Source organism: Mustelus asterias, unplaced genomic scaffold (genome assembly GCF_964213995.1).
Source record: "Mustelus asterias unplaced genomic scaffold, sMusAst1.hap1.1 HAP1_SCAFFOLD_116, whole genome shotgun sequence".
Taxonomy (NCBI): domain Eukaryota; kingdom Metazoa; phylum Chordata; class Chondrichthyes; order Carcharhiniformes; family Triakidae; genus Mustelus; species Mustelus asterias.
In genome coordinates, this window is record NW_027590156.1 from 785,963 (window position 1) to 799,209 (window position 13,247).

Below are 13,247 nucleotides of genomic sequence, written 5' to 3' on the forward strand. Positions count from 1 at the left end.
AGAAGTTTTACAAGGATGCTACCAGGACTTGGTGTGAATTATAAGGAGAGGCTGGATAGAGGGAGGGGAGGGTCGGGAAGGGGAGGCAGGCCCCAGCTCCCCCGCTCTCAGGGCACTGAGCTGTGCCTGCCTCCCCACGGGCAGCACTAACTCCAGGCCCAGGCCCTAGCGGGCGGGAGGGGGTGAAGCAGATCCTTACCTGGGAGGCACTGACACATTTCCCCCAGGGCTGTGCAGGGCAGGGCATCTCAGTGCAGGGGGTCCCGCTCTCTCTGGGCCACAGCCCGAGGCACTGACCAGTCCTTCCGCACCAACCTAACCTGCTGGCACCGGAGAACCTGCTGGCACTGGAGGACCTGCAATTTTCTCCCTAGCCTCCCACTCCTGGGATACACTTCATCAGGTCCTGGGGATTTATCTACCTTGATGCACTTGAAGACTTCCAGCACCTCCTTCTCTGCAGCACTATTTTAACCTCAAACAATGAATATAAAACAACATTAGCTATGGAGATAAATTAATTTTTAAAAAACAAATTATTGCAAGCTGATCTGCTATGTTAAATTTCTCAAAGTTCTCCTGTGGGACTACAGAGATTTAGAAGCTTTTACATTGCCTCCTCTCTCTCCCCTTCCTTGACTCTGGCTGGATTCAATCACAGTCACTGGTTCCTCTCATTCTGTCTCTTCCTGATTCTGAATATTCATCATTTTACAGAATGGTACAGCACAGATGGAAACCATTCAGCTCAGTATGCCTGGAAGATCTATCCAATAAATTCAATAGCCCTGTTGGCAAAGTGAGAACAATAAGGCCACACTTGGAATACTGGGTGCAGTTCTGGTCACCCTATTATAGAAAGGATATTAAACTAGAAAGAGTGCAGAAGAGATTTACTGGGACACTACCAGGACTTGATGGTTTGAGTTATAAGGAGAGGCTGGGACTTTTTTCTCTGGAGCGTAGGAGGCTGAGGGGTGACCTTATAGAGGTCTATAAAATAATGAGGGGCACAGATCAGCGAGATAGTCAATATCTTTTCCCAAAGGTGGGGCAGTCTAAAACTAGAGGGCATAGGTTTAAGGTGAGAGGGGAGAGATACAAAAGGGTCCAGAAGGGCAATTTTTTCACACAGAGGATGGCGAGTGTCTGGAACAAGCTGCCAGAGGTAGTAGCAGAGGAAGGTACAATTTTATCTTTTAAAAAGCATTTAGACAATAACATGGGTACGATGGGTACAGAGGGATATGGGCCAAATGCGGGCAATTGGGACTAGCTTAGGGGTTTTAAAAAGTGCAGCATGGACAAGTTGGGCCGAAGGGCTGTTTCCAGGCTGTAAACCTCTGACTCTATAAAAATCCCCATTTAAAACCCGCTCGCTCGAGCTCCTTACCGTCTGCCGCAGGCACTGCGCATGCTCCAGCTCCCAAACCAGGATGGGGCCGTTAACCTGGGCCTGTTCCCGGGAGGGAGGGAGAAGCCCCGCAGCTGCAAACCAGGGAGCTGACAATGATTCTGAAGGGTTTGCGAATCCTCCCCAATCTCCAACCGCCGGCTCCGCTGCTGCGATGTTGACTCCGCCCCCACCAGGTTTTATCTGAGTGTTGGTCCTCCAGCCCCGCCCCTCATTCACTCTGATTGGTTGGAGGACCAGCCGCTCCCGCTCGGTCCCCCAGCCCCGCCCCTCATTCACTCCGATTGGTTGGAGGACCAGCCGCACCCGCTCGGACCTCCAGACCCGCCCCTCATTCACTCTGATTGGTTGGAGGACTAGCCGCACCCGCTCGGACCTCCAGACCCGCCCCTCATTCACTCTGATTGGTTGGACGACCAGACGCTCCCGCTCGGTCCTCCAGCCCTGCCCCCTCTTCCTATTGGTCCGGAGCTGCCGTCAATCAGTCCCCGGGCATTGTGATGTGGAGCATGCGCAGTGTCATTGCTGTCCTTGGCGCTTGTTTGTCTCGGAGAAGCGGAGTCAGCGTTAGGCGGTGGCTGGGAGGATTTGGAAACACTTTGTGGATCCGCAAACCCTTCAGAATCATTGTCAGCTCCCTGGTTTGCAGCTGCGGGGCTTCTCCCTCCCTCCCTCCCGGGAACAGGCCCAGGTTAACGGCCCCATCCTGGCTCAGCCACTGGAGGATGGTTCACATCAGAGGATGGGGGAGGGGGACAATAAATAAGAGGTTACACTTTGGCCTCAAATCAATGAGGACTCTGATCTCTGGGAAGGAAGGAAACCCTGGGAGGTGGGCGGGGAGGATTCACAAACACCCGCTGGAGGCCCCAACACCCCCAATAAGAGCCATTGGTTTTATTGTCAGTCTGCAGACAGCAGCTGGAGAACTGAACCCAGACAGAGGAGAGGGAGGGAGAAAACTGGGAGTGGAGGAAAGAAATGATGCTGAATGCAAGCAGGCTTTTTCCGCTGAGGCGAGGGCAGAAAAAAACCAGAGGGCATGGGTTAAGGGTGAAAGGAGAAAAGTTTAAAGGGAATATTAGGGGGGGGGGCTTCTTCACGCAGAGAGTGGTGGGAGTGTGGAATGAGCTGCCGGATAAAGTAAATGCGGGGTCACTTTTAACATTTAAGAAAAACTTGGACGGGTTCATGGATGAGAGGGGTGTGGAGGGATATGGTCCAAGTGCAGGTCAGTGGGACTAGGCAAAAAATGGTTCGGCACAGACAAGAAGGGCCAAAAGGCCTGTTTCTGAGCTGTAATTTTCTATGGTGAGATGGGTTTGGATTTCAGCCCAGGGAGGAGGGAGAGTGTGTGGGATGGGGATTTGGGGGAACAAGAGAGGAAAAAATATTCCAGAGAAACAAGAATTGTCTTCACAATTTCTATCCTGGACTGGCAGTGATGACTTTTCTAAACTGTTTTACAGGCTATTGGAAATGGAGGATTTACAGACTGCAACCAACTAAACATCATCTCAATATCTCACAGAGTCATTCAATTCATCAGGGTCTGAATATCATCGGCCTCTGAATGTGGATGGAGAAATGTTTCTCTGTTCTCTCTGTGGGAAAAGATTTTAAACATCAGTGTGACTGGAAAAACACCGAGAGAGACACACACACACAGTGAGAGTGTTCCAGTGAACTGACTGGAAAGTGCTTTAACCAGTTACACAGCCCGGAAAAACATCACACCATTCACAGCGAGGAGAAACTGTACATGTTCTGTATGTGGATGAAACTTCAACTGATCATCCAACCTGGAGAGGCACAAGGACACTGACAACGTGGGGAAACTATGGAAATGTGAGGAATGTGGTAAAGGATTCAAGTATCCATCCCTGTTGGAAAACCATCGACGCATTCACACTGAGGAGAAGCCATTCATCTGCTTTGTGCGTGGGAAGGGATTTACTCAGTTGTCCTGTTTCCAGTCACACCAACAAACTCACACTGAGGAGAAGCCATTCAGCTGCACTTCCTGTGGAAAGAGATTCAGGTCTTAATCCAACCTCAAAGCACACCAGCGAGTTCACACCGGGGAGAGACCATTCAGCTGCTCCGAGTGTGGGGAGGGATTCACTCGATCCTCCCATCTGCTGGAACAGCAGCAAACCCACAGCGAGGAGAGGCCGTTCAGCTGCACCAACTGTAGAAAGAGGTCTTCATCCAATCTCATTGCCCACCAGATTCATTCAGGGAAGACACCGTTCACCTGTTGTGTGTGTGGGAAGGAATACACTCACCCATCCAACCTGCTGATGTCCTAGCAAACTCACACAGGGGAGAGGCCATTCACCTGCTCCGTGTGTGGGAAAGGATTCACTCAGCCATCTAACCTGCTGACACCAGCAAATTCATAAGTAACCGCACGGTTGGATTCAGTTATTTTTGCTGTTGTTAATCACATTTAATACGGATAATCTGATAATATTTGGCTTGCTCCTGCTGACATTAACAAACTGGCCGGCTCTTAAATATCTTGGCAATGTCACAGATTTTCAGAGCTGTAAAGTCCCTGTTTGAAAGCACCATCTGTGATGTTTTCCCTTGATTCAAGAACACCGTCTCCTGGAAGTTCACCTCCAATTCTTCACCATCCTGACTTGGAAATATTTTTGACCATCCTTCATGGTCGCTGGCTCAAAATCCGAGAATTTCATCCCAAATAGCATTGTGGATGCACCTACACCCCAGGGACTGCAGCGGTTCAAGAAAGTAGCTCACCACCTCCATTCTTTAGAACCTGAATATCATCAGCTTTTGAATGTGAAAGGAGAAATATTTGTCTGTTGTGTCTGTGGGAAAAGATTTTAAACGTCAATATGAGTGGAAAAGCACAGACACACACACACACACTCGAGTGACAGTGTTCCACTGAAGTGACTGTGGAACGAGCTTTAACCAGTTACACAGTCTGAAAAAAATCACACCATTCACAGCGGGGAGAAACCGTACACAGGTTGTGTGTGTGGACAAGTCTTCAACTGATTGTCCAACTGGAGAGACACTAAGGACACCGGCACCATGGAGAAACTGTGGAAATGTGGGGATTGTGGGAAAGGATACAGTTACCCTTCTGAACTGGAAATGCATCGACGCGCTCACACTGGGGAGAGGCCGTTCACCTGCTCCACCTGTGGGAAGGGATTCACTCAGTCATCCAGCCTGCTGACACACCAGTATGTTCACACTGATCAGACTCCTTTCAAATGTTCTGACTGTGAGTAGACATTTAAAAGCAAAAAGTATCTGCTGAGGCACCAACACATTCACAGTGAGGAGAAGCCGTTCACCTGCTCCTTGTGTGGGAAGCGATTCACTGCTACATCCAACCTGCAGAAACACCAGCGAGTTCACACTGACAAGAGACCCTTTAAATGTCCAGACTGCGGGAAGTGCTTTAAAACCTCCGGTGAAGTGACGTGTCATCAACGTGTTCACACTGACGAGAGATCATTCAGATGCTCTCACTGTGGGACTGGCTTCAGGCGATCATCTGAACTCACTGTACACCAGCGAATTCACACTGGAGAGAGACCGTACAGCTGCTCTGTGTGTGGGAAGAGCTTCATTCAGTCATACCACCTGCTGAAACACCGGCAAATTCACTCCGATATAAAACCTTTTCAATGTTTTGACTGAGCAGAGCTTTAAAAGCAGAAATGGTCTCATGATGCATCAACGAGTCCACACTGGGGAGAGGCCGTTCACCTGCTGTGTGTGTGGGAAGGGATTCACTCAGTCATCCAGCCTACTGAAACATCAGCAAATTCACTCTGATATAAAACATTCTAAATGTTTTGATTACGAGCAGAATTTTAAAAGCTGCAATGGTCTAATGATACACCAGCAAGTTCATACAGGGGAGAAACTGTTCACCTGTTCCGAGTGCGGGACTGGATCCACTGACTTACAGCAAATGCTGAGACACCAGCAACTTCACGAGTGTCTGCAGGGGTTGGATTCAGCTGCTTTTGCTGCTGTTAATCATAATGAGGACTAAATGTATGGGTTAATCCTAAAGTGTGTAAGAAATGTGTTCCAGCCACTCTCTTCCACAGTTCAGAGCTCCTAGACATGGAACAGAAGCTCCTTTACAACTGGGTTTAGAGTCAGGAAAAACAACGGTGAATGCTGGAAACTAGGATTTTAGTCCGGGAGTCAGAGATTACCCAAAAAGGGGGTCGGTGTCATTGGTGATTTTGAAACATTTTGTTCAGAAGCAACAGTTATGAAAGCTTCAAGTTTTTGTGCCCAGATCACCAACAACCCGTCCTGGTCCCTCCAAACTGACGCTACAGTTAAGAAAGCCCACCAACGCCTCTACTTTCTCAGGAGGCTAAGGAAATTCGGCATGTCTGCTCCGACTCTCACCAACGTTTACAGATGCACCATAGAAAGCATCCTCTGTGAATGTATGACAGCTTGATATGGCTCCTGCTCTGACCAAGACTGCAATAAACTACAAAGGGTTGTGTCTGAAACCCAGTCCATCACGCAAACCAGCCTCCTATCCATTGACTCTGTCTACACTTCCCTCTGCCTTAGCAAAGCAGCCGGCATAATCAAGGACCCCACACACCCCAGATATACTCTTTTCCTCCTTCTTCAGTCAGGGAAAAAAATACAAAAATCTGAGGTCATCTTCCAACCGATTCAAGAGCAGCTTCTTCCCTGCTGCTGTCAGACTTTTGAATGGACCTAACTTATGTTAAGTCTCTGCACCCCAGCTATGACTGTAAGACTACATTCGATACCCTCTCTTTCCCTTCTCTATTAACGTCATGCTTTGTCTGTATAGCGCAAGAAAAAGTACTTTTCACTGTATACTAATAAACCTGTTGGACTTTAACCTGGTGTTGTTAAACTTCTTACTGTGTTTACCCCAGTCCAACGCCGACATCTCCACATCAGTACTAATACATGTGACAGTAATAAATCAATTTTTTTTAAAAATGGTATATTAGTTAAATAGGCAGAAAAGACAAATGAGCCATAACAAGTGAGAACAGTTTACTGATCCCGGATCAGCGGGATGCTGAGCTCTGTGTTTGGAGGTGACAGTCTCCCCGGAATGGTTTCCTGGTCCCGGATCAGACACTCGGACGGACGAAGCTGATCTCTGCCGCTGGAGATGACGGTCTCTTCGGATCTCACTCCTCTGGATCCAGTCAAAGTGTTTGGTGTCTGTCTGAATCCAGCACGGATCACTTTGAAAAACTCTTTCCTATCCAAAGTGATTTTCCCTCTCGAGCCTGTTTAACCTTCACTCAGACAGTTGGTTAATGTCCAGGTCATAAGATCCAACCTTATCCGGTTTAGAAATGTCTTGTGTCAGGGTTTATGACAGAGACATGTCCTGGATAGAGATAACAAGTCTGTCCTGTGTTTGTCACCCAGCAAGCTGCTATGGAAGCTTTCTTCATAAGAGAGTGAGCTGTTTCTATTAATAGTCAATAAATTTCTTGACATTTTATAAAGACTTTATTCGATGGTGATTTTTTTACAAAACAAGCCCTGAAATCAGAGATAGGTGTAAAACTGCAATCTGTTCCTGACTGAAAGTGAAGTTTCCAGTCTGAAAATGTCTTTGATTTGAAGTTTCCGAGTGTTTATATAATATTCCTGAGTTTTCCCAGGTAAGGCAGTGACAACAACAACTGGCATTTACCCGTTAACAGATTAAAATGACCGAGACTTCACAGAGGCTCAGAAAGGTCAGGAGAGGGATGATGGAGAAATTGTCATTTACCAAAGGCGTGGGAAGTTTGTCAAAATATTAATTTCCTTTTTAACTCATAATAAATCCAATGTACTGTTTGGAACCACATCCAGGGTTAGGGTGAGGTATTAGTTAAGGTGAGATATTAGGGAGGGTGAGGTGTTGGTTCGAGTGAGGTGTTGGTTCGAGTGAGGTGTTGGTTCGAGTGAAGTGTTAGGGTTCGGATTCGGGGTGTAGGTTGGGATCTTGCTGTTTGGAGCTGATCATGCAGATAAAGATTGGGATCTTGCTGTGTCTGTGTGTGGTTCCAGTAAGGTTTATATTGTCTGTTTCAGGACCAGATTCTTGTTTCCCAAACGTTAAGTAACAGATATTTGTTTGTGGGGTTGTTTGATTTGGAACAGTACACTTGGCTGTTCAGGTTTATACAATATCATGGTTGTTCTTTTTTTGTAATTGATAAAAATTATGCTAATTTTCTTATTATATGTTAATTGTGTTCTTAAATAAGATTTGACATTGTTTATAATGGGATTGTGAAAACCACATTGTGTTGTTCCCATGTGATTCTGTGGTTTCTGAGAGCAGGTCTTCCTGTGTTCGGATATTCTGTTGGTTTCAGGATGTTTCAGTGTTTACATGTCCTACAATTTCCTTCAATTCAATGTTGTTTTTCATCAGTCCCTGATGTGGAAATCAAATTGTGGCTTCAACCCTCAGTAAATGGGTGCACTATGTTTGTGTGTGTGTGGCTGTGTGAGAGTGTCAGGTTGGGTGTGTCATTGTGGGGGGTTGTCTGTCCCTATCTCTCTCTCTCTCTGTTGGTTTGAAGGAACCTTCGCTAACTGGTGTCTGGTGTTTTCTTCATAAAATCCCGACAGTACAGGAGGAGGCCATTCAGCCCATTGAGCCTGCACTGACAACAATCCCATCCTATCCCCGTAACCTCACATCTATTTACCTTGCCAATCTCCCTGAAATTAGGGTCGATTTAGCATGGCCCAATCAACCTAACCAGCACATCTTTGGACTGTGGGAGGAGACCGGAGCAGCCGGAGGAAACCCACGCAGGCACAGGGAGAATGTACAAATTTTGCACAGACAATGACCCAAGCCGGGAATCGAATCCGGGTCCCTGGCGCTGTGATGCAGCAGTGCTAACTACTGTGCCACCGTGCTGCCCTTGTGTTAGTATGTCTTGTGTTAGCTTAAACACTGCAGTTTGGAGAGGAAAGGGAGGCTGGAGATGGGGAGTAGATTGTAAGGAAGTGGGGTCAAGACATTGTTTTTTGACAAGGGTGTGCTGGTGGCAAATTTGAAAGAGGGACAGTACCTGAGAGAATCATTGACAATGTCCGCGGACACAGGGAAGTAGGAGATCAGTAGTTTAGTGGGAATAGGGTCGATGGAGCAGGAGGTGGGGCTCATGGGCAAAATGAGCCCGAAGAGGCCCAATAGAAGAGAAACTAGAGAAAGATGTGGGTTCAGGGCTCAGGAAAGGTTGAAATTTAGACAGAGTTTGGCCTTGTGGAAGGGAGGGAATCAGCAGAGGCAGCTGATCAGATTGTCTCAATCTTAGTGACAAAGAAGCTCCATGAAATCCTCATACTCCACCTGTCTGCGTGGGTTTCCCCGGGTGATCTAGTTTCCTCCCACAGTCCAAAGATGTGTGGGTTAAGTGGATTGGCCATGTTAAATTGCTACTTAGTGTCCAAAATGTGTATCTTAGAGGGATTAGCCATGGTAGACTTGCGGGGTTATGGGTATTGGGCAGGGGTGGGTGTGGACTTGGGTAAGAAGCTCTTTTGGACAGTTGGTGCAGACTCCATGGGCCAAATGGCCTCCTTCTGCATTGTAGGGATTCTTACATATATTCTAACAGTCTAACTTGTTGGAGATGAGGATTGGGGAGACAGGGGAGTGGGAGAGCCCTTCAAAAGGATCTGAATTGCGAAAGAGATATCGAAAAGATTCAACACCATACGTATATTCAACACAAAACTGATTTATTTGCCTTTTAGTGAGAATATTAGCCCCTGTAAGTGGCTGGGGTTTATTACCAGTGTAAACAGACCCTAATGAACATGGTTTAGTCCTGAATGTCACTGACAGCAAAGTTCAATCACTACAGTTACTTGTGAAGTCTCTGGTGTCTGAGCAGGTGCGATGAAGTCATGAATCTCTTCCCACATTCAGAGCAAGTGAATGGTCTCTCCCCGGTGTGAATTCTCTGGTGTGCAGTGAGTTGAGAAGATTGCCTGAACCCAGTCCCACAGTGAGAGCACCTGAATGGTCTCTCCTCAGTGTGAATACGTTGATGGAACATCAATTCCCCAGAACTTTTATCGCACTTCCCACAGTCTGGGCATTTAAAAGGTCTCTCGTCATTGTGAACTCGCTGGTGTGTCAGCAGAATGGTTGATGTAGTAAATCCCTTCCCACACTCACAGCAGGTGAATGGCCTCACCGCAGAGTGAACTCTCTGGTGTTTCAGCAGGCCAGATGACTGAGTGAATCCTTTCCCACACACAGAGCAGGTAAACAGCCTTTCCCCAGAGTGGATTCGCTGGTGTTTCAGCAGGTCTGATGACTGGGTGAATCCCTTCCCACAGTTGGAGCAGGTGAACGGCCTCTCCCCAGTGTGAATTCACTGATGTACAGTGAGCACAGATGATTGCCTGAACCCAGTCCCACAGTGAGAGCACCTGAATGGTCTCTCCCCTGTGTGAACTCGCTGATGTACAATGAGTTGAGATGATCGTCTGAACCCAGTCCCACAGTGAGAGCACATGAACGGTTTCTCATCAGTGTGAAGACGTTGATGGGACATCAGTACCCCAGAACTTTTAAAACACCTCCCACAGGCTGGACATTTAAAAGGTCTTTCGTCAGTGTGAACTCGCTGGTGACTCAACAGTTCGGCTGAAATACTGAATCCTTTCCCACAGTCGGAACAGGTGAATGGTCTCTCACTGGAGTGAACTCGCTGGTGTTTGGAAAGGTCGGATGACTGAATGAACCCCTTCCCACACACAGAACAGGTGAAAGGCCTCTCCCCAGTGTGGCTGCGCCGATGCGTTTCCAGTTTGGACGGGGAAATGAATCCTTTCCCACAGTCCTCGCATTTCCATAGTTTCTCCATAGTTTGACTGCACTTGTGGTTTGACAGGCCAGGTGATTGGCTGAAGCCTTGTGCACACACATAACATGTGTAGGGCTTCTCTCCACTGTGAACGGTGCTTTTTCCTTCCATGTTTAAAATCTGATGATATTCAGTTCAGAATAAATTGAGCGACTCTGTCCAATACTGATGTTATCTTTTGTTCGAGCTTCTGGACTGCAATTCCCCTGTGAAATTGATTTAAAACACAAAAAAAGGGAGTGAGAGAAAACCATTAAAACACAAAGGCAGATTGTGAAATTGAGCTGAATGAATCTAGTAATTTGTGGGTCCGGCTCTTGGAAAAAGTGGTTGAGGCAGAGTCCTTGAATAAGTTTAAGGCAGAACTGGATAGATTCTTGATAAGCAAGGGGGTGGAAGGTTATCGGGAGTAGGCAGGAATGTGAAGTTGAGGTGAAAATTAGATCAGCCTCGGGGTGGAGCAGACTTGAGGGACCAAGTGGCCTGCTCCTGCTCCTAATTTGTATGTAAAAAGTACAGGGGATGTGAGGAAGCATGCTTTTACACAGCAAGTGGCAATGACCTGAAACTTGCTGCTTACGAGTTGGGTGGAAGTGGACACGATGAATAATTTCAAAATGAAATTGGATAGACACTAGACGGAAATAAAGCTGCAAAGATATGAGGATTGAGCCGAGGAATGGGACTGACTGGCTTGCTGTCGACAGCTTGCATGGATCCAATGGGCTGAATGGCCTCTGCACCAGAATGGCACTTTCTTGTAATCTCACCTAATTTAACCCTGGGAGTTCAGATATCACTCAGGTACATCTGTTCTACGCTCTCTCCAGGGCCATTATGTCCTGTTGCCCGGAACTGAGCACAGTTCTCCAGATGTGGTCTAACCAGGGTTTGTGAATCCCGGGGCCTTTCCAGTCACACTGAAACCCAAAATCTTCGCTCACAGACACAATCAACAAAACTGTTACCTTCCACATTCAGATGCTGCTGATATTCAGGTTCTGATGTATTGAGTGACGCCATTAGATCACGATGTGATGTTTGATTTGAGTTTCCCATATGTCAATTCTCCACTTCCAGCACTCTGTAAATTTACAGAAACCATCACAGTTAGTCCAGGATAGAAATTCACAACATTCTCTCCTCCGAGTTGCCAAATGTGATTAAATGTTTTCCTGGAGGTTTTATCACGTCTTTTCTATTGTGCCCATCCTCCAATCACTAATCAGTCAAGACATCCTTCCCCACTGCCTTCCTGGGCCAATTGGAAAGCAAAAAAGACTCCTTACCTTACAGCATAATGATTGACAGTGAGGCAAACAACTTTTATCCATTTTCAATATTTTTATATCCGGTGAAGAGAAATGTTCAAAGGAAAATGATAACAAAAGATATATTTTTTAATGTCCTGAATGTTTTAGAGACTGAGGTTTGAATCCCACTACAGCAGATGCTGAAATTTGAACTCAATAAAAATCTGGAATTGAAAGTCTAATGATGACCATGAAACCATTGTCAATTGTTGTAAAAAGCCAACTGGTTCACTCATGTCCTTGAGCCAAGGAAATCTGCTACCTTACCTGGTCAGGTCTATATGTGATTTCAGATCCACAGCAGTGTGGTTGGTTGACTCTTAAAATGCCCCGTGAAGTGCACTCAGTTCAAGGGCAAATAAAGATGGGCAATAGATGCTGTCCCAGCCAGTGGCAGCCACATTCCCTGAATGCATTGGGAAACAAATCTCCCATCTTTATCTGGTCTGGCCTAAATATGACTCCAAACTACAGAGATGTGGTTGACTCTTAAAATTCCCTGTGAGATGGTCTGGCAAGCTACTCAGTTGAAGGACAATGAGGGATGGGCAAGTCCAGCCAGCGACTCCCACATTCCCTGAATGAATAAAAAAATTCCTGGAGACTCCAGTCCAATCCGGGAGAGTTGGTAACTGGGCCAGGCTCACAGCGCATGCGCCCTGCTGTACATTGTTCCTGTAAAGATGGCGGCCGCTGACCCGGGCCTGGAGCCGCTCAGCTCCGACTCTATTCGGTACCAACTGAAGCGGGACCGGGAACATTTTATTCTGGATTGAAGACTCTAGGGGATATTTATGAAGCCTCCCAGCCCACTCCGCTGCTTCTATCCCTCCCCGGTCACCCAGCGGCTCCATTACTGAACCTCACTCCATTGTTTCTTTCCGGCTCCTCGCAGCTCCAGTCACAGTCCGGACTGCGCATGCTCCGGTCAGAGCCAGGTACCGCGTTTGCGCAAGGCGGTGCCGTAATGTGGATAGGGCACATTCTCACCCGCAGAGAATGTTGGGTAATCACCCCGCCATTCACACTGGTTTTGTTAAATAGAAAATATGGTTTGCGATCCGAATATGATTGGTACCATTGGGCCACAATAACAAATGTATTAAATCGATTGATATGGAATGAAGGACTGATATAGTAACTAAGGACTGGGATGGCACAGTGGCAAGCGCTGCTGTCTCACAGCGCCAGGGACTCAGGTTCAATTCTAACAAATGTATTAAATCGATTGATATGGAATGAAGGACTGATATAGTAACTAAGGACTGGGGTGGCACAGTGGCAAGCACTGCTGTCTCACAGCACCAGGGAACCAGGTTCAATTCTGGCCTCGGGTCACTGTCTGTGTGGACTTTGCATGTTCTCCCCATGTCTGTGCGGGTTTCCTCCGGGTGCTCTGGTTTCCTCCCACAGTCCAAAGATGTGCAGGTTAGGTTAATTGGCTATGCTAAAATGCCCCTTAGTGTCAGGGGGATTAGCAGGGTGAATAGTTGGAGTTATGGGGATGGTGCACGGGTAGGATTGTTGTCGGCGTAGGCTTAATGGGCTGAATGGCCTCCTTCCACACTGTAGGAATTCTATGAATCTATGAGCATAGACTCTCCACCATAG

The 13,247-nt window shown here is 47.1% G+C and overlaps 1 protein-coding gene across 1 annotated transcript in view; it reads right to left on the minus strand.

The window, feature by feature from the left end:
* Positions 1-12,543, minus strand: part of LOC144484579 (uncharacterized) — a 104,980-nt gene extending 92,437 nt beyond the window's left edge. The window contains 3 exon segments of the mRNA XM_078203061.1: positions 9,317-10,529; positions 11,292-11,407; positions 12,504-12,543. Of these exon segments, the coding sequence (XP_078059187.1) occupies positions 9,317-10,434 (1,118 nt within the window). The 5' untranslated portion in view covers positions 10,435-10,529; positions 11,292-11,407; positions 12,504-12,543.
* Between the last annotated feature and the right edge of the window lie 704 nt (positions 12,544-13,247).